At 38.0% G+C, this 22,466-nt stretch overlaps 1 protein-coding gene across 2 annotated transcripts in view; it reads left to right on the plus strand.

Annotated features, from left to right (window-relative positions):
• Window positions 1-22,466, plus strand: part of PDZRN3 (PDZ domain containing ring finger 3) — a 277,947-nt gene that overhangs the window by 195,442 nt on the left and 60,039 nt on the right. Inside the window, exon 1 of one of the 2 annotated variants that reach the window (XM_074284091.1) lies at window positions 10,744-10,952. The exons of the other annotated variant lie outside the window; for it this stretch is intronic. Coding sequence (XP_074140192.1) covers window positions 10,884-10,952 — 69 coding nt within the window. The 5' untranslated portion in view covers window positions 10,744-10,883. Of the gene's footprint in view, window positions 1-10,743; window positions 10,953-22,466 lie in introns of those variants that run through there. 2 annotated transcript variants of the gene reach the window in all.

Below are 22,466 nucleotides of genomic sequence, written 5' to 3' on the forward strand. Positions count from 1 at the left end.
TCAGACTTTATAGCATGAACCTGAGGTATGAGTGAATTATGAATTTTCATTTTGCAATGGGTGATGTGGTTTGTTGTTGTTGGGTCTTTTTCATAACTCTTCTTCTTCCCTAAATCATTTGCTTATCCTGTAAGAAATTTTTAAAATACTGAACTTAGCATCCTCTCATGGCCCAGGCTACCTATAACTAGCCTATGAACCTCCCTGCCTACAACATATCTTAGATGTATGGGAGTGGTTACTGTCTCAACAGTATAAAACATCATATCGAAAGGAAACTATTTGGACGTCAAGTGAAGGTTCTTTGACTCTAAAGAGTCACTGATTTAAAAAAAACATTAGCCATGCTTTCCAGGTTAAATTGTCTCCCCTGAATTAGAAATGCTCCATTCCAGCAAATTTATTTATTTGTTTGTTTGTTTGTTTGTTTATTTATTTTCTTTTTTTGCTTTTTTCTGAGGCTGGGGTTAAGTGACTTGCCCAGGGTCACACAGCTAGGAAGTGTTAAGTGTCTGAGACCAGATTTGAACTCCTGAATTCAAGGCTGGTGCTCTATCCACTGCACCACCTAGCTGCCCCGATTCCAGCAAATTTAAACTGGTTTGGGGTGATAATAGTTTAAATTGATTTCTGTCCTTTACATTCATTCATATTAGTGCATGTCCCCATTAACTCAAAATGGTATTGCTCTAATAGCTGCCTCATTAGTCTTCCTAACTCCAGAGTCTCCTCTCCTAATCCATCCTATACTCCCTGGCACAGTCTTTTCCCCTGAACTGCACTTTCTTCACAGGATCAGATATCTAACAAGACCACTTCATTTTATAAGTGAGGAACCTGAACAACAAGGAAATGAAGTGACTTACTCAAGATCACACAGGTTGTAAGCACCATAGAAAGAATCTTGACCTAGATGCTCTGATTCTTCTCATACTCAGACACCTTTGCCAGCTCCTTGTTTCTCACCACATCCTTTAAATTCATAGATTATTAGAAGTGAAATCAGCTTTTAATCTGATTTCTCTTTTTATCGTTGCATTTTCTTTTTTAAACCTATGGACACTTATTTTCTTTCAGTTTAAAAAGAAAAAATTATAGATGGATGGATGGATAGATAGACAGATAAATAGATGATGGATGGATAGATGGATAATGGATGGATGGATGGATGGATGGATAGATGGAGAGATGGATAGATAGATGAATGGATGGATGGATGGATGGATGGATGGATGGATGGATAGATAGATGGATGGATGGATGGATAGGTAGATAGCCGTAGATATAAATATATAATCTTGTAAGGCAAATTCCCACCTTGTCCACATGCAAAAATGAATGTTAACTCCTCATTTTATAGAAGAAAACTGAGGGCACTGAGAGAGTAAGTCTCTCAATAAAAATATTGATTTCCAGCTTAGAGGTCTACTTCCTGATTAGTAAGACTTTGCCTAGAATCATGTCTTGAACATCCATGACCACAGTACTCACCTCACTTTGAGCTCACTCTCTGGTGTGATCTACCTTCTCAAGCATTACCTTGTCCCCAGGGAGGTACTCTCCTCCCCTCCTCTGCTCTCTTCAGCTTTGTCTGCCTCTGCTCCCTGAGAATAGAGACAATCTTGTTTTCACCAGCATCATTTAACACAGTACTTAATACCCAATAAGTGCTTAATAAATGTTCTCTTTATCTCTCTATCTAGCATTTTATGGATTATAAAGCCGGCATGTTTATCTTATATGATCCTTACAACAGCCCTGTGAGGTGGATATTGTTATTAATCATATTTCAAAGATTTGGACATTAGATTAATTACTTTCCCATGGTAACCCAGCAAGTGATTGCCTGAGAAAGGATTTGAACTCAGGTCTTTCAGACTCCAAACCCAACACATCATCCCTTGTACTAGTGCTAAACACCATTGCTTGAAAGAAAAGAATCCCGACTCTCAAGGAGCTTATGTTCCAAAAGAATAGAAAAGCGGTTACTAAAACTTCAAACAAATCTTCTATTGATCATTCCACATCTCTCTGTCTTTCCGATGTAAACATCTCTGCCAAATCCCTCCACAACTTAGTCTTACTCTCATTTTTCCACTCTGGTCCCAATCTACCCTTCAATCTAGTCAAACTGTCCCATGTCCACAGAATATGTTCATACCCAAGTCTAGACTGGAAACATAAACAGGATAGAAGTCTATTTTCTTCATGTCTTTAGCACTGGTACTCCTTCCTGTCTTGATATAGAACCAACTATGTAACCCCTCTACCCTAGGGCATGGCTTCTAGCTTTTCAGGGTGAGGTATGATGTTGTGGAAAATGTGTGGGGAACCTGTTTCTCACACCCCCTCCTGAAATGAGCTCATTGGGAGAGACAGGGTTAGCGAATTTATCCCCATGTGAACAGAGGAAAAGAAGAATGGGGAAAATCATTTAGCCAGTTTCTCCCATGCTCAAAATCTTTTGATTACTCCTTGTTACCTGTGACATGAAGTCTAATCTCCCTGGCCTGCCACTGTCCAACTCCCAATCTGCCTCTCTTGTATTTCCCACACTACCAAGCACCATGGCATAGTAAGTAGACTGAACATTGGACTTGGATACAGGAAACCCGGGTTAAAATCCAGCATCAAACACTAACTGTATGCCCTTGGCCAAGTCCCTTACTATTTCAGCATTTTATTTTTCTCATCTGTAAAATGACAGGGTTGAATTCTGTGGCTACTAATAGGCTACCCAGCTCTAAATCTATGATCTCGATATATATTTTTCACTGTAGACAAATGATTCAAATCAGTAAACCCCAAACAAGCTTGATGAATTTCAACCACTTTGCCTTTATTCTCACTATCCCTTCTGTCTGGAAAACCTACTCTCTGCCTATCAAAATCTTACCCATCCTTCACAGCTAAGTCATCACTTCCAAGAAGTCTTCTTAGATTACCAAAGCTTACTGTGTATTCCTTTATATTCACAACCTCAGTTCTTATGCTGTCTCTCGGGTGGTACCTTAAACCAGATATTTTAAAATGGTAGCGTTCAACTGTTGTCTGCTGTGTTTTGTCTTACCAAAGTAGAATGAGGGCAAATATGTCACCCTGTGGTCTATTCCCTGATCAAAAGTGTAGCATGGTACCTTACACAAAGCTGGTTTAGAGCTGGAAGCTAGCTCCCTTAGGGATCATCTCATCCAAGCGTTTGTGTAATGAACTCTTTGGCAGTGTCTGGTGGACACTTTCTTAAGGTAATGTTTAAATGCAAAAAAAAAAGAAAATGCAAAACTCATAGGATTACAAATTAAACTGATTACAATCAAATGCAATTATCAAAATTTTTTAAAAGGCATAGATCACAGGTGTAGTAGAATTCTTCCTCCAACCTGCTGTAGCAATTAGGAGCAAAAACAACTGAAATTTGACATGTCTGATCAAAAGTCTGGAGCCTGCAACTTGACTGGTGTGGTTTTTTTGATTTGCATTCATGATTAGCGGGACCTTGTGGGTAATCCAGAGAAAATCATTTATCCTCTAGTCTCGATGTAATGCTCTATAAAATGCAGATAGTCTAGCTGACCTCCAAGCTTCCTTCTAGTTTTAGCTCCTCTCAACCAGTTGAGTCATTCAAAGTTTCAAAGGCTGCATAATTCCTACAAATCCTGTTCTCTTTTCCCAAGTACTCTCTGGCTCTTTTCCCTTTCTTTAATTATCAAATTCCTTCCCTTGACACTCTTTATTTTTGTCCATTAGGCCTGATCATTAGAACTAGTTCCTAGATGTTCTTGATAGAACACTAAAGACCCAAAGTTTCTGTGCCTGGAGCCCAGGAGTTTCTGTTTGTGAGCTGAAAGACTAGAGCATTGTTCATTGCTCCTGCTCTGTCCAAACGGGACCTGGGTTGCATCAGTAACTTTTAACAGACAAACACACATTGATGTAAGGCTGATTGATATTTTCTCAAAGCAGGCAGACATCATGAGGCACAAAACAAATCAAACCGAGAGAAGAACAATTCAAATTTTCATAACATGAATGTATTATGTTTCCATTTGGCCTTTTGTTCCACAAACTGCTTTTTTAATCCAGCAAATATTTCTTAACATCATTTTATGCAAGATATTATGTAATCTTTTTAATGAAACTCAGTACTTCATTGTGGACACTTCTGAGTGCTGGGGACCTTAATCAATCAATAAATCAATCATCCGCAATTATCAAATGCTTACTATCCTCTAGATACCATTCTAGGTGCTGTAGAACAAAGACAGAAATTAAATAACCTCTATATTTAGAGGTGGTTATATTCTATTTGGGGAGACAACTTGAGCATACCTATAGATAAAATAAATATAAAGAATTTAATGGTGGTAAGGATGTATTAGGAAAAAGGGCTTCATGTGGGAGATAGTGCTTGAGAGGACTTTTAAAGGAAATGGGATTCTTCAAGGCAGAAATGAAAAAGGTATGGTGGACATCATGTGCTAAGAAGTTTGCCTGACAATCATAATGATTTTACACTGATCTTTCTACACTCACTTATACCTTTCCAATCTCAGTACCAGAACTAATTCCTTTTAGGATAGAACCTGAGAGGTAAGTTCATTTGAAAAATCATATTGCCCCTAGTCCCTTCCACCTCTCAGAATTCTTTAACTTGAGCTTTTGTGCCACCTCCTAAAGAAAGCCTTTTCCAAATCCCTTCACATTCCATTGAATTATCTGTTTAAATATTGTCCTCCCACCTTCATTCTCCAGAAGACCATAAATTGTTTGAAGGTAGAAACTATTTTCCCTTTTGTCTTTTTATTTCGGGATCTAACACAGTGGCTAGTACATAAATACATATAAATGTGTTTCTGGATTGGGAATGACTGACTTATAGGCAGGATTGTAAAAGAAAGATGTTAATATTCCAGTGCTAATATTCCAATTATTGGTCAGTGCTAGTGTTGGCTGTATCATATCAGCTCTCTTTGTCATGGTCTGCTGAGCAAGTTTTGAAAATTGATGATAAAACAATGCCTTTGTGCTATTTGAATGGCAGAGGTAATGGCCAGGCCACAAACTTTCCATCAGCTTGCCACTTACTTGATTTCTTTACAATCCCTCATTTGTGCTGTATCTCAAAATTATATCAGATGTAGAAACCACCGGTTAATAATTCTGCTCATCAAACAAAGTTTCTCTGGGCTTTTTCCGCTTTAGGCTGGATTCTGCTGTGCCCTATTGTACAAAAAGCGCTCAAATGAACACAACAACCCTCTGGTTTTGCAAAGGATGATTTGGGTTCTTGAGCATCCATCTTGAGCTTGGAGAGCCATTCGGTGACTCAAAGTGACTATTACCTTTTTAGAGCCACTGGTCATTTTTTGTGCTCTGACACCATTGAAGGCTTTTTTTTGTATTTACTGTGTTAATGTGGTTTTCTGCTGCAATCTACTCCCTCATCCTTCCTTGCTTATGGCCCCTTGTGTAGTCTTTAGGACCCACTGGCTATTACATAAATACTGTTAACTGACTGTGGAAAAGTCACCTTGTCCAAGATCTGGGTTATTAAAAACACTAAGTTATTGAAACATTTTCCTCAATAAATGGTATCTGGGTTCTTTGAGATGGGTAAGGAAGATTTATAAAACTCATTGTTTGTCTGATTCATGCCAGAAACTCTCTGGATGCTTTTTCCAGGTTAACTATTATAGCTATTATTATTATTAACTATAATGATGATGACAATAATAATATAAAGCAGATTGTCAGAGATAACACTCACACATAAACTCAGAAGGGTTTAACATGGAAGGATAGCCAAAGGGATGACCCTTCTTCTTCCTGAACAGAAGCAAGGTATGAATCTAGCCAAGGTGCCAAAGTGAGCCTCTCCATGGGAGTTAAATCCTGTACTTGTACTCTTGTGCCTTCTGAAACATGCTCTATTGATTGAAAGATATTTTTTTCTCCTGAATTTCCCCTGTATTCTTCTCATCTTTCCTATGTTGGCAAGGATTAATGGACCTAGCATCTTTCACCGTCTTTAATATCTTAAAGATTCTTCACAGGAATCTACACAAATAGAATGGAGGAATGTAATGAGTCGTGTGATAGAGCATGCAAAACAAACACAAAAAACTAATAAAGGACAGTATTTCTAAGACAAGTATAGTCAACAAAATCTACTTAGAGAGCAGTGCATTCTCTACTCAGTGACTAGAGATTGAGAGCCTGGTGTGTCCCTGTGTGCTAGGCAACGCAAATACATCGGTAATCAGGAAAAACCTGAGTTCAAATTTAATTTCTAATGTTTATTAGGGAGGAAGCTTTCCAAGTTTCCATTTTTTCATCTGTAAAATGGGCAGGAAGGGAAGGAAAAGGAGACTAATAAAAGCTCTCACTGCACAGTTTTGTTCCAAAACCTCAAATGAAATGATATAGAGAAAGCCTTTGGAAATACCTTGAGTCTACATAAACCTTATTTTTATCATTTAAAAAAATCATCCCCAGTAGTGTGTAAACTTTCAAAGCACCTCACCCCAGTCTGTCTGTCCATAAATCAGGGATCTGTGATTTTGTTGATATGGGATGCAGATGGCAAACATATCCTTCAGGTAAGTTGAAGAAGACTGGGACCTGCCCTATCAGAATCAGGATTTTAATTTGGGCTTCCAAGCCCAGCACCCTATCCACAGCCTCTTTGTCCCTGCTACACTTATACTCAATTCAGTTCAGCAAATGCATGCTTCTGATGAGTTTTTCAGCATCTCAACTTTCTGAGGGTTTTGTTTTGCTTTTTATTTTTTCCTAACCCTCACGAAAGCAGAGAGAAATGGTGTCTGTTTGATCATCCAGAGCACTCCATACATTTGGAAACACTTTCCAGTGATGACGGTATACGATTACTTCCCAGAGAAAACAAATGTTGAGTTCCTTGTTAAATACAATGTAAGCTTTTTTCAAGGCTAGTTGTTTTTCATTTTACTAGGATGGCTGTTATCTCAGAAATAGCTCTATCTATTACAAGTAACTTCCTGTCAGACGGTGCTCCCCTTTTGCCCTTAACAGAGACACTTTGACTGGGGTGATTGAACCTTCTAATGCATTTCACTCAATAAGGCATACCTCATGTTATCCCATGGCATCCCTTACTCTATACCTTGTGTGGCTAATTGAAATTTTGTAAACTGAATCATATCCTGATTTCACTAGGGAGCACACTCTATTAAAGTCCAACTTCAACAAGCATTTATTAATCAATCACCAAGCATTCCATTTTATTACAAGGTACAAGGTATGGCTTTCTAGATAAGAGAGGCAAGGGAGATATATTTGGAAATGAAGGTAATATAAAAACAAATCACATCAATAAAATTAGTAAAAGGTTTTTTAAAAGATTTTTTTTAATTTTAAGCCAAGCACCATGCTAGCCACTAAGGATACAAATACAGAGATTAAATCAGTCCCTGCCTTCAAGGAGCTTATATTGTATCCTAGAAAACAAAATATATACAATGAATACAAAATACAAAATAGTACTTCAGGGTGGAGAGGCATCTTGAGAAATCAAAGATCTCATTTAGGAAATTGTATTTATGCTGAGCTTTGAAGGAAAGTAGAGCCTCTCTAGGTGAGGATTGTTGGTACTAGTCTGTAATATCTGCTGCTAGAGAATGCTAAAACTGGTAGATCATTTGAATTTATATGTTATAAACCACTTGGGTGTCTGCATTAATATGGTAGGTGACCCACTGAAAACTTCCAAAGGAGGAGCAAACCAACCCAATTTGGCAAAATGGACCAGGTTAAACCCTCCATCGGGTGGGTGGGTGCTACAGGCAGGCCAGGTGAGATGGAGACCTAGTCAATCAAGGTGAGAGACAGGTGGGGAGGGGAAAGAGAGGAAGAGGAGGTGAGGGATGGAAAAAAGAGAGAAGAAGCAGAGAGGAAGAAAGAAAGAAATGAAGAGGAAGGGGAGAAGGGAAGGAAAAGAGAGGATGAGAAAGAAAAAAATGGAGAATAGGAGAGAAGAAAAGAAGGGAGAAATGGAAGAGAAAAGCAGGAGACATGGAAAGAGGAAAAGAAGATGAAGGGAAGAAAAAAGATGGAGAAGGGGGAAAGGAAAAGAGAGGGGAGAAAAGAAAGAGAGAGGTGGAAAGGAGGAAATAAAAGAGGGGTGAGGAGAAAGGGGGAAAGGAGCAGAGAGAAAGAGGGGAAGAAAAGGAGAGAGATGGAAATGGGGAAAGGAGGGGTGAAGAGGGAAGGGATCAGGAGAGAGAGAGAGAAAGAGACAGAGAGAGATTGAATATATCTAAACTAGTGACTCTAAAGGTCAGGGGTAAAGAAGGGAGTGCATTCCAAACATGGCATGTGCAAAGGCATGGAGATGAATGAGGAGGATACCCTGAGGTGGGTATCAGCAGGAAGACAAGCTTGATGGAACTCAAGATTATAGAAGGGGCATTATATATTAGAAGTCTAGCATGTAGGCTGCAGCCAAGTTTTCCTTAAGTTCCTAGTATTTGCTAAATCCTGAATTTTTTTTTGAAATTTAATCAATCATTTTTTTATTTATATATTTTTTCACAGTATATATGCATGAGTAATTTTTTTATATTATCCCTTGTATTCATTTTTCCAAATTATCCCCTCCCTCCCTCTACTCCCTCCCCTTGATGACAGGTAATCCCATACATTTTACATGTGTTACAATATAACCTAGATACAATATATGTGTGTAAATACCATTTTCTTAAGTATTAGTAAATCCTAAAATTAAAAAAAAAGACCAGAAAACCAGAACAGTTACTGCCCTCTAGAAGCTTACATTACAGATGCTCGGAGAAACTACTGTGAATATTTACAGTCAGACAATTGCAGGAAGGGTAGCTGGGGAAGGAGCAGAGGGAAGGAAAGGTTTGGGTAATGAAATGAAACATGCTTTTGAAAAATTAGAAAAATGAACACTTTTTATTAGGGATTGGGACCTCATGAACACGATGACATGCTGCAAATCAAAATACTAAAGAGGATACTGTCCTAGTATTGTACTTACTCAGACAGAGACATGGTGCCAGGGCGTGGCTGCGCTCACACATAGAGGTCTTGGTACTATGGGCAGAGAACAGGTGCCTACTTTGTCCTCTTATGGTCATTTCTGTATTTCTCTGCATTTCTCTGTATTTCTTTTGTATTTGTCTGTATTTCTCTCCCTGCTCTTTCAGAATTGGGAAAAATCATGTATTTCAGGAGGTTCTAGAGAAAGTCAAGGAATTCTAGGAGTTTATTAAGCCAAGGCCTTTGGTTCATTTTCTCTGTCAAATGAGGTGAGTCACATCTACTAGCTCAGAGCCCCAAAAGAATTTTATAGAGATTCATTTAATAATATCTATAGTGTACTTTGGGCATCCCCTAAAAATGGAGAATTGTTACTCAACCTCCCAGAGGCCTCAGTGAGGGAAAGAGGGGGGTTCTTCAAAGACAGTTAAACCTTTACTAGATGAAAGGAAAAGACTATGGAATTAATTAGAAGAAATTTAAATATAAATCACTTTAGTTAGAAATACCCATGTGACCTTCAAGTTACCAGATAAATTCTAAATAATTAGAGTTTGAGTGAAGGCCGTTAACTTTACTCAAAAGGAACTGTGTCCACAGGAGATAAAGTGAACACATCCTCGTAGGGCAAGACCACTCAGACTTAAGTCACAACTTCTCCAGATTTGTTTGGATCGCATTGTTCTGGAACTTCCTGTCTTCCTCAAATACTGCTCAGTGAAAGGTGAGCTCAGCGGTCACAGCTGAGCTTTGAGAGTCAGTTTTTAAGGGGAAAGAGGTATTTGGATGCTCATCAGTTCAAGTAGAGAATATCTAATACAAATTTATTGGCCCAATTAGCCTAATGAGATGAACCCTGAAGAATTCACAGTATACATAAATCTGAAAGGGGAAAAAAATCACACGCAGCTGACAGCTTCAATTATTTCCAGTTAGCTTGACAGATCTATAATAAATAACTTTTCATCCTTTTGAGATGGAAGCATACTTAATAATCACTTTCATGTACCCCTTTTCTCAATCCTCTTTTTTTTCCTAAGGAAACTAAACAGCTCCAGAGCCCTTGGTTATTATGTACCTCTAACTACAGAAGGAAAATGCATTTCTCAATTAAGGAAATAATTTTATTTGCATGTAAAATGGTGTTTGTGCAGCTTTGTTTAAGGAAAAAAAAAAAAAAACCTGTCATTTGTATTCTTCCCAAGAAGAGTTCATTTCCATAAAACCAGTTTATGTGACATAGTTATCTACAGCATTAAATACATTTTATATCATCAGACTTTTTAACGATATATTTAAAAAATGTATTTCTATTTAGCTTAAACGTGTTGGGAATCATCCTAGGGGACTGTGTGAAAATGTAGTCGTTTATTTGTAATTGCCAGAAAATGGTTTACAAAATTGTTAGTGGCTTTTATTGCATGCGCCCTGCTCCTGGAGCACTTGCTTGTTAATTAGAGAAATTTCAACTGTCATCGTCGGCAATTATAGCTTCTGTATCATTGTCTGTTATGAATAGTCAATGAGGTCTGATTAATATGCATGAGCAGCAGTATATAGGGTGTGCATTGGACCACAAGCCAGCAGCCTTACTACAGCGGTAGAGGGAGTGTTGTGGACTCTGAGGGAAGGAAGGAGGAGGAGGGAAGAGGAGGGAAGGAAGCAGTAAGGAGAAAGAGGTAGCAGCTTTCCCAGCCGGCAATGCAATGCCAGCGTGAGCTGCTCGGCTGACTCACCTGGGCGTTCCAAAGGATATCTTCTCTATGAGTGCTAAGTAACCGGGGCTGCCTCCGTGGGAGCTGCTGAAGAGAGAAGTGGCTTTCCTCGCCGATCCGCTAAACATGGGATGCAGCTTGTGCAGTCTGCAGAAGCAAGAAGAACAGTACAAATTACTGTATGAAGTTTGTCAGGTAACCAATGGGATTTTCCTGCCCAAAGGATGCAGGTTCTCAGGCAGCTTGCGTCGTGGGGATAGCTTGCCTCTGGAAAGGGGGAATGGGGAAAAGTATTTGCAGGAAGGGAAAGGCAGAGTTTTAGCATCTCTGGATTTCACACAGATGTTGCCTGTTGACTCTGTTTTGTGATTAATCTTCCAGATGCACCAAGATGTTGAGAAATATAGGTTGACATGTAATTAAAGAAAGGTCCGGGCAGTCCCATCCCAGAGCTGCTCAGCACAGACATTTCTCCCCATGCGTGTTAAGTCCCATGTTTCGAGGAAGGGTCAAAGCTTGGTCATGCACTCTTTGAACAAGTTGGAGGAGACGGGTCTGATGATTGATGCCTGGGAGGTTTTTGTCTCTGTTTACAAATAGTTTTTAAGGGATTTCTTTCAGGAGAGAATGGGCATCTTCCTTCTTTCAGCAACTTCTCTGAATGGGACATGTGGTTCAGATTTATGTTTCACACTTTTGAAATGTCCCTACCTTGAGCCTATCCAAAAGAAGGAGAAAGAGGCTTGAATTTGGTTGGGGATGTGCCAGTCTATGAGCTGCTTGCTTTCAGTTAAGGAGGGAAAAATTGAAAGCTGGATTGAAAGAAAAGAGTTTGGAGGGAAAAAATGGCATATGAAAAACCTGTATCATAAACTGGCTTTGGGATGGGGAAGGCTGCATTTAAAATATACCACTCCTCAAATTCTAGTAATATTATTAATTTAATATTAATTTTCAAGGGGTGGGGCTTGAAGTAGTCTGATCATAAAGTTTTTCTTCAGTAAATAAAAAAGTTGGTTCTTCCATTGAAATACCTTTGGGAGAGGCAGGAGGAAAGAAAGAAATATGAGTATTGAGGTTGCTAGAATAAGTAAAGGACAAGGCGAATTTTGTTTTCTTGTAGTCAATTAGGCAGTGATTGCTATTTGATTATTTACACTTTGAAAAATCCAGACACCTCAAGTGGGAACAGCTTAGAAAGAATTTTCCTAGTAGGCTGGTTTGGAAATTGCCATTCTCCCCTTTGCCAGCAGAGGGTGTTTATCGCCACAAAAGAAGCTCAGAACAAAGTACTGGGATTTTTGTATGTTACTTGCATCCTATCCTAGTCTCCCACACTGGTACCTATTTGACTTAGAGACTCTTATATGGGGCAATGTGTGTGATGATATGGGAAGCCAGATTTCAGCTTGGAGGGCTTTCCGTTGCCCACCTTTAATTATTTCATAAGTGCAGAGATATATTGTATTTGGAACCTTTTGTTGTATTGTGCTGTGTTCCCTACAGTTGGACAGCAAAGGACCCCATTGTTCAATAGTTCTTGTAAGTTTTCCAACGAGGTCATTTCTGAGGAGACCAGGTTCTTTCGAACTTTAGCGATCTCAGAAAACTGACTCTAATTGATCCTCTAGACCTGATTTTGACGTCTGTACTGTTCACATCAATTCTGCTTTATCATCAAGCGCTGTCTGTCATAATAGCCCTTGTCCCTGCCAAGTTTCCGTTCAGTGGGAGCTGGAGGGTTCTTAATGAGTCGCACATTCAAGAAGTGAAATAAGAACAAACAGAAGCTGTCATTTAAGCCAGGTAACGGAGGGGCTTTCATTCAAAAAGTGAGCCACAGAATATGGAAACCACCACCTGTTTTGTCCAGAGCATTGCCTTTAGCTTCCTATTTTTAGTTCCCATCCTTCAGACTAGTTAATATCATTTCATGGTCATGGCAGTAGATTGGATAATTATCCCAAGAAATCATAACTGTACCTCTGCTAGATTGATTTTCTCCAATAGGTTAATCTATCTAATTTGGCGAAATCTTATTTCCTAAATAATTTTAAGTGTCATTCAGTTTTGTTTATTTCTTACCTTTTTTTTTTAACAAGATGAATTAATGTGGAAATATTTTAGGTCCAAATGCCACACAATGAATTTTGATAAATGACTCCCATCTGGCCTACACTTTGTCAGCAATTTGGGAAGCCATGCAGATGCACTTTCAGGAAAATGCAAGCTACTTTTCAAGCTACTTCTCAGGCCTGTGGGATCATCAATCATGTTGCTGGAGTTGCAAGGAATCTCAGACACCACCTAACACAGCACACACATTTTACAAATGAGCTACTTTTACAAGGTCACATAGTAGGAAAGTCAGAAGCAGAATTTGAACCCAGATCTTCAGGGTTGTCAATGGAATAAATCACCTCCCTGCTATCTTCAGAAAGCTTAGGATCCTAGGAATTCCCAAAGCATTGTCCCCTTTAATAATTCCATTTTCTCCATTATCCCTCAGACCTTTATGACAAGTAAGAAATTAAGGCTTCCACAAATATCAGTTCCAGAAGGTCCCATTGCCTTGCTCAATAAGTTTTCAGAATGGAGCGTGAAGAAAATAAAATATTCCCATTCTCAGAGTTTATTCCTTCCTCATCTAGAGATAATTCAAAGAGATGCTCTTCATTAGGGTCGTTGGCGTGCTGCCTACAGTTTCTTTGGGGGACTGCTCTGACCTAATGACATGGAACAATGATTGGGCCTCTTGTCAAGCACATACCTTATTGTACCTTTAATCACATCATAAAAAGGAAGAATATATTAAAGGACATGGTCATGAGAGGACATTGCAAGTGCTGTAAATATCTTTGATGCTTTGGGGGCATTAGTTAGAATCATTAGAGACGGTTTGCCCTCTGCACTACCTAGTGATCTCCTCGGTGTTTTTAATACTAAACAGTCATTTAGCCTCTCAAGTCTGCCCGTTCTTTGTGCTTGTGCTGGAGATTTCCTCTCTGGTTGTGCACCCAGATCAGTGTTTGGTTTCATTTCTTGTTACTGATATTTCTTCCCTACCTTGGGGAATGTGCCTAAAGTGCCCAGGTTATTTTTCAAGGCTCAGGAGTATCATTAAAGGAAGAACAGATGGAGAAAAGATGGATCTGCTTGTAGGTTATCTGGGGTACATCTTTTTGTTGTATGAATTAATTGAGAAAGAAGATCAAATGGCTTAGGGGATGGGGATGGGGATAGGGAGCCTTTTCACCACCTGGTCACTTTCACTAGAATCACTGGCTGGAACTCAACAGAACCTGGTGGAGACTGAAAGTCACCATTAAGCAACTGCTACTCAGTAGAAGGTATGAAATAACTTAGTGGTCTCCAATGTTTATCTTTGTACAGCCCCCTGCCATAGATATTACTGCCTGAGGACCCCATTAACAGGAAGAGACTTTAGTGATGGGATTCAGTTAGCCCCAGATGACATTCTACCAAAATAATGTAGAAGAGACCCACTTTTAACTATAAAATCAGATAGGAAAGGAACTTTTGTTTGCCCATTTGTTCTGTGTCCCTACTGAAAGGATTCCCTGAAAGTCTCTACTAAATAAGCAGACAATGGAAGAGAGAAAACAGGGGGAAAGAGAGGAAGAAGGAATATAGCTGATTAAAGTTTAACTTTAGTTTTATTCAAATCAAAAATTAGATAAATATTGATCCAGAGTGTCAGCCAGAGAAACAAAAGTCTAACAAATGTTAACAATAATAATAGATATTAACAGAGTGTTTTAAAGTTAATGAAGAACATTGCATATATTATTGATTAAAATGCTCCCTGCAGGCAGGAACCATGTTTTTACCTAGAATGGTAAAAAAACATTAAGAATACTATCCCTAATCTTTAGCACAGTGCCTAGCATATGGTAATTACTTGATAAATGCATGTTGACTGATTCATTTCATTTGATGCTGATAACCATAACCACCTTGAAGTAAGTGCACCAAATACAATAATTTCTGTTTTAAAGAGGAGGATTAGTTTTGGAGGGGTTAAGTGGATTTCCCAATATCAGAAAGCTAATTGCTGTCTAAGGTAGAATTTGAACCCAGTTCTTCATGCCATACTAGCACTATATTCATTATAAAGTTCAGTCTCACAGCTGAGACTAAGAGAGGAATCAGGATAGCAGCATCAAGGGAACAAAGTTTTAAGTTTGCTATAGCTCCCAATGGCCAAGATCTTGTTCCAAAAAAAATTTTGTCATCAAGAAGCAAACACTCAATATCTGCTTATTGTAATACTATAGTAGTAGTACTACAATACTACTATATTGTATAGTAGTATTATATAATGTACTGTAGTACTCTACTATAGTGTAGTACTATAGTAAGCATTTGAATAGGACAGTTACTTAAAGCAGTTAATTTTTTTTGACACTGTGACTGTTACATTCCAAAATCCACATTGCAGAACAGCTACAAAATGACTGTTGTGTGCTGTGGCATAAATATAGTCAAGGACAAAGACTAATTTGCAGAATAGAAGTAGCTGGCATATTGTAATGGTTTTGGAGATAGGTGGTCCCCATATTCAATGGCAAGGGTGACTCAAAGAGTCTGTATAATTGAGAATCATGGATTTGGGGCTGAAAGATTCCTAAGGGTCATCTACTGTCACCCAAACCCTTCATTGCAAAAATGAGAAAATTCGGGTCTAAAAAGGCCACATGACCCAGACCAACGCAAACAATAAATAGGGGACCCAGAGTTTCAACTGAGGTCTCTTAATTCCAAATCCAAATTGCTGCCACTGAAATCATTCTCCTGAATAAAAAGCAAAACCCTTAAGAAAATGTAATAACAAGAAATATCATACAAGGTGATTTTCTGTTTTCACCTCCAAGCTGTTTGTTAGAAAGCAGTGATTTCCTGAGAGCTCTGATTATGACAGATAAATATTAATTTTCATATTTATGCACATCTCTTATTATCTATGTGACCCTGGACACACTCAGCCTCCGTTTCCTCATCTAGAAAATGAGAGAGTTGGACAAAATGGCTTCAAAAGTCTCTATGCTATAAATCTGTGTTCTTAATAATCAATATTTTCTTATACATTTGGCTGATCTATCAAGGAAGTGGTGATTGTTTTTACGTTTTTAAGAAACTCATACCCTTGCATGCAGGCTGTTTTTTATTTGATTAAACAGATATGATACTCAATTAGATAATCTTGATGACTTTCTAAGAAATAAACAATTGTATTGATTATGTTTACTAAATATGTAATATTTGTTCGAAGAACAAAATGGGCACTCTGAAGCACCAACTGTGTATCAGTCCTTTTATAGTTAATAAGAGTTAAGATCATGTGTACATTATTTTTCAAACTTCAAAGAACTATGTAAATACCAGCTCTATAAAAGATAAGTGACAGAACTGAGCAAACTTGATCTCCCTCACATCGTAGGACCTTTTACACTTAATGGGGAAGTCGAAGCTTTTTTTGTTTAAAGAAAATGTTATTTCAGAGAGCTTTGTTCTAGAAAGTTTTTTCTCCTTGAATTAGTTGACAGAGATAAAGGATCTCTGCTTGACATGAAGAGGATGGATACGATCTTCACAAAAGAGCCCTGTTGTTATTGCTGTGCTTGTATGTAGCTGAGAAAGTCTTCTTGTAAGTTCAGTTGCTCACTAGACACTGACAAATGAAATGGTCCTCTTCCTTTCAGGATGAGTGATAAAGTATTCCTGTTTGTCAGATACTGATAAAGAAAACACCACCACTTGTAGGGGCAGCTGGGTGGTGCTGCAGCTAGAACATGGTCCCTGGACTCAGGAATACTCTCTCTATGAGTTCAAATCTGCCCTCAGACACTTAGCTAGCTGCATGTCTCTGGGCACTTAAAGTGACAACTAATTCTAAGTGACAACTTTACCAGGTCTCCAAATGTCATTTAAAGGCCCTTTTGACATCAATTTCCTCCTCTGTAAAATGAGTTGGAGAAGGAAATAACAGAACACTCCAGTATCTTTGCCAGGAAAACCCCAAATGGAGTGACAAAAAGTCACATATGAGTATAAAATTGCAAAACAACTAAAATGTCATATTGCCATCATATAAATAAAAATAGGAGAAAGAAGGGGAATTATTTTACCTTTCCTAAGTAGCCAATATATGACCATTTAGTACATATCTTTATTTCATAGTTTAGGAAACTGAAACCCAGAAAAATTAAGCAGTTTGCCTAAGGTCACACTAATGGTATAAGGCAGAAGCAAGATTTCATCATAGGTCATATCATTCCAAATTTAGCGTGTTTTCTCCTTCATCTTCCCTTCCCTTCTTTCTATCTTCTTCCCTTCTATAGTTCTTCAAAGAGTAGTCAGACCATTTTCTATGTCCTAAATTTTGTTAGTGCTTGAACCAACTTTAACTAAGTCTCCAAATGTATTAAACAGCTCAGTTTTGGATTAGGAAAAAACTTTAGAAATGATGAATGATTTGGTGGATGGGACTTTTTAATGGGTTTCTCTGCTACATCTGCTTATTGTGATTAAGCAGGTGGTAAGAAATCACAAGGGGATGAGACAACTTCCCTGCTTTACTGTCACCCATCAGACATGGCAAGCTGAGAGAAACCATATGGAACAATGAAAAAATGCCACTTTAATAAATGTTTTGTGTTGTGTTCATTAATAATGAAGGGAAAGGTCATGGTTCATTTGGAGCAGCATGATAATTATCTATATGGCTCTTGGAGACCCTGAGAATTTTCTGAACCTTTTTGGGTTTTGGTTGACTTAAAAATCATAGACTTTCACTCCCTGAAAGTCATAAAGCAATATATTTCTTTGACTGGTGGAGCCTTTTTCACAGAATGGATCATTTTGTTTGTTTGTTTGTTTATTAATTTATTTGCTGAGGCAGTTGGGATTAAAGTGACTTCCCAGATAGTGTTAAGGCCTGAGGCTATATTTGAACTCAGGTCCTCCTGGCTTCAGGGCTAGTGTTCTATCCACTACACTAGTTTCCTCTAGAATGGGTCATTTTAACAAGTTGACCACCACCATATCTCTAAAAGAATTCTGATTTTGAAGCTTTTCAAAAACTTGTGTTTTTTTTTTCTATGCCTTGAAGGTTTAAGCTGATTTAACCTGTGTTTACATGAATCTTATATCATGATACCATAGGATTTAATCCTATTGGTCAACTTTAATAAGCAATCTTTTTAGAGTCTTTGCCATTGGCCTGTGTTTGTAAAATACACTTGCTGGCTTCCATCAGCTTGTCAGATCTAAAGTGCTACTTCCTACAAGTAGCCTTTCATCTCCCATTCCTTTATTAATGTTTTCTCCCTTGTCACCAAATTATTTTATATGTATTTTGTAAATTTGGGGGGGAAATGTGGAAGTTCTGTTTAATCATGTTGAGTTTAAAGTATTGAAGGGACATTCAAGTGAAAATGAATAGTGAGAAGTTTACAAATTAGAACTATGGAGGACAGAAGAAAGATTAAGCTAGATATATGGATTTGGCAGTTAACTTGGCTCCTCTGTTTGACCAGCAGGATCTTGGAGGCATTGAGTCACCTACCATGGGAGTTATTAGGCATTCCTCCAAAATTTAATTGAGGTTGAAGAGTTTAACCAAAATTCTATGTGCATGTAATTATAATGGGCTCTGGAGGAGATAGATGAAGGAAAGCTGGGAAATACTGACAAAACAATATTGGAAAGGCAAATTTGAGTTGGATTTATCAAGATGAATGAAATCTATTAAACTTAGACTATAAACCACCAGAGAGAAAAGACCATTTTATTTTCTATCATTGCTTCCCTTGGGAGCTAGGATAAGTGTGGGGTAATCTCTAGCTCTACAAGTATTGATGAAGCATCTATTTGTTCTGATGATACAAATACTGAATGAAACAATCCCTCCTGTCAGTAGGCTTACAGTCTAATGGGGCAGACAGCTAGAATATGTACAGATGTATGCAGCATCAAGCAAGACAGAAACACAGAGAGAGAGTAATTAGTAATTAAATGAAGATAGTTTGGGAAGTAACTCTCTAGAAGCCAATATGAACCCAAAAGATTTCATGCAGAAGATGGTGCCTGAGGGATATCTTTTAAGAAAGAAAGAGTCTCTAAAGTGGAGTTTAAAAAGCTGTGGTGATTATTGTGAATTCTTTCTTTTCAGAGAGGAATAATAGTGATGTTCTGACTTGCATATAAAGAGGGGAGTACAATCTAGGCAAGGGATATCAACAATACAAAGGCATAGAGACTGGACAGATAGCATGATGAATAGGGAATAGAGAGAGGGCCAGAGAGCTAGACTGGCATCCAGAAGGCAATTGTGCAGGTGGCATAAGATTGGGAAGGACATTAACAGCTGAACAGAAAAGTTAATTTATTTTTCAATCATGGAAAGCCCCTGGTAGTAGGAGAGTCACATGGTCAGATTTGTATTCGAGAAACATTGCTTTGGTAGTGATGTGGAGAAGTATTTAAGGTAGGTGAAAGGTAGTGAGTGCTTGAAGTAGAGGAAGTAAGTGTATGTGTGCAGAAAGAAATTGAGTACAAAAGGGTAAGATTTGGCAATTGGTTGAATATGTAATGTAAGTGAGAATGAGGAATCCAGAATAATTTTTATAAAACTAGTATAGTGGAAAGATGGTGATGCCTTCAACAAAAATAGAGATTTGGGGAAGGAAAGCACATAATAAGTGTTTAATTTTAATAGAATGAGGGAAGAACAAAAGGAAGGAAGGAGAGAGGCTGACAAATGGATGGATGGATGGATGGATTTGCTTTTTCAGTAGTCAAATTAAGTTGTCTCATTCCTGATTTACAAAGCTTGAAAGACCATGAAATTTCTACCAGAATATGAACAGATGGATAGGACATGAGAGAAAAAAATAGTTGTGTTGTAAAAATCAGTAGTAGAAGCTATAATTAGAGAGTGGAAGTTTCTTTTCTGGTCCTATTTTTTAAAAATCTGTATAATTTTAAGGGGAAAAAATCTATTAGTTTTGTTCATGTAACTTTAGTAATAATATTTGACATTTATACAATGCTTTAAGGTTCACAAAGAACATTAAGTCCCACTTGGTACTGTAACCCTGCGAGGTAGATCCTGCAAGTGATATTATCCCCATTTTATAGATAAGGAAGTTGAGACTCACAGAGGTTGGAATGACCATTTGTCTGATAGATGTTGGAGGTGGAATTTTAACTCAGATACAAACATTTACCGGATGTACATAGAAGCTTCATATGTGGCCAGGAGAAAAGTCCACCCTATATAGTGAGGAGTTGTCGTGTCACTCAAAGTAAGGCAAAATAGACATCTCTAACCTCATCACTCCTCCCCTAACTCCTTCTCCAAAAGGAACTTAAATTCTTTCAGAAGGGGAAGCAGAAAGCTGAGACCAGACTGTTCTTCTCTCCTCAAAGAGAGTGCAGTAGTGGACTAGAATTCTTTCTGCCCTCTTAAACCGCCTCAGAAATAAGATCTTTGATCACTTTGCTATCCAAGGTTTGAGTCTTTTCCCAGAAAAAAAAAAACAATGTATTCAACTTGGTAGCAAAAACAAATAAGAAAAAAATATATACATAGAAGAATATATATACAGACAATAAAGCAAAGAAGCTCTCCCATTGGGAACAAAGTATCTCAACTCAGGCAAAAAAGAGAGTCTCAAATCTCACCCAAGGGAAACTCCTTCCCATTTCTAGTGTAGCAACCCCGTAAGGGGGACATGATAGAAAGTGCCACTTCCTCTCATATCGTCCCAGTCTTCCTTCAGCAGCCCGAAGTGGCTTCTTCCATTTTTTTTCTCTTGAAGATGGAAGTCAGAAGCAACTTGACTTGAGAGTAAATGAGTCCCAAAGGGGACTGGCCCTTAAAGAGTCCCAAAGGCTGACAAGGAGTCTGTTGCTTTCTTGCCTTTCATCAATTCTGCCCTGCCCCTCCTGAAGGGCACAGCATTTATTTCCACCAATAAAGAAGTAGTCCCATACCAGTGGGCCTTAGGACAGGAGTTTGCTTCTTCCAAAGCCAGTGCTTTTTCAAATAAATACTCTTTATATAACCATACAATAATACTTTATAAGGTCACTATAAAAAGTGATGGGCACCCAGGTGTCATAGATAGAAAGCAGTCTCCAGTGAAAAAGTGCCAGGCTCAAGTCTAGCTTTTAGCACATGCTGGTTGAATGATCCTGCAGAAATTTCTTAAGCTCTTCATTCCCCCAAACAACTCTTGAAGATTAGAAATTGCAGAATAGTTTCTGATTTGTATTGGTAAAGGGAATTTCCTCCTTGGCTCTTCCCTACATCAAGGAAATTATGTATCTGAAGGGGAGAGACCAACAGACACAGAGACAGAAAGATAGAGAGATAGAGACAGGAAAAGAAGCTTCTCAAATGTTCTTTGCAGTGTTTGTAATTAAAATATATATCTTCATTTTTTTCTTTTGTAAAAATTTGTCAAATGATTTCCTTTGTGTTCTTAATGTTAGATCATTAATAAGAAGAATATCAGTCATGTTAAGCAATAAGATGATGCTTTTCCTGGTTTAAATCAGTAACTGTCCTTACTAGTGGCAGGAAGAACGAAATGAACTATTACATAGAACCAGCCCATTTTGCAAACCAAGTTTCTGAAAATTCCCAAAAGAAGTCTGAAAATAGCCTTTTCAATACTTAAAAAAACCTCTCCTTCCTCTTGCTTTTTGTTCTCCAGAGTATAGCCTGCTTCAGAATTTGGTAAAGAAGTGGATTGGATGCCTATAAAGAGTACCTTAAATGAGGAATAGATGAATATCTGTAGCCTAATAGAACTTATGTCTTGGCAAGCATAGATGCTTCTACACAAAGAAATATCCTAACCATTATTTCTTTTTAAAAAAAACCTGTCTATAGGATTTGTGAATGAATAACCAATCCACAACTCATATTCTGTATAGAAGCCTTCCCTTATCACTATATTAAGCTCATAAAAAGCTCACTAATTCAACAGGCAGCTTGAAAAATAATAATCTTTTTTCCAAAGCACATTACCTGGATTGTGAATGCCCACCCAGATGCTTTCATTCTTGCAGTTCTTTATTCTCCAAAGAAAGCCAAAAGCATTGAGATTTAGGGTGCATCAGATTATAAGTGATACACTTTTTTCTAAAAATTCTCAAGAAATATGAGGCGCCACCCTTCATCAAGCAGCTGTTTTATGTTTTGAGATTCTAGTGGGTCACCAGACTAGAAAGCTGTGTCTTCCATAAAATTTCACTTGGCATTCAGCAGTTGAAGATGCTACAGATGTGTGTGTGTGTGTGTGTGTGTGTGTGTGTGTGTGTGTGTGTGTGTGCGCGTGTGTGTTTCTCCCAGAATGAATGCGATATATTACACTTGGGGCTGTTTTTTATCTTGTTATGAATTCACTAGAATGAAGAGCTTGAAATATATATGCTGTACACTTAATAGATGAATTATAATACATATGTATGTACATTATGATACATAAGGATGCATATGGAGTCTGGATATTTTTCATATGAGATGATTCATTTGTCCACCTAATCTCATGTTATTATTTCTTTGATCTATTATTTCCCTCTGCCTTGTATTAGATCTTTTTTCCCCTTTGGGGGCCTTATTCAGGTCTCAGCTTTGTTATACCTTTTGCTATATATCTAGGAACTTTCTAGGAG

The sequence above is a fragment of the Sminthopsis crassicaudata genome, chromosome 1 (genome assembly GCF_048593235.1).
Source record: "Sminthopsis crassicaudata isolate SCR6 chromosome 1, ASM4859323v1, whole genome shotgun sequence".
NCBI lineage: Eukaryota > Metazoa > Chordata > Mammalia > Dasyuromorphia > Dasyuridae > Sminthopsis > Sminthopsis crassicaudata.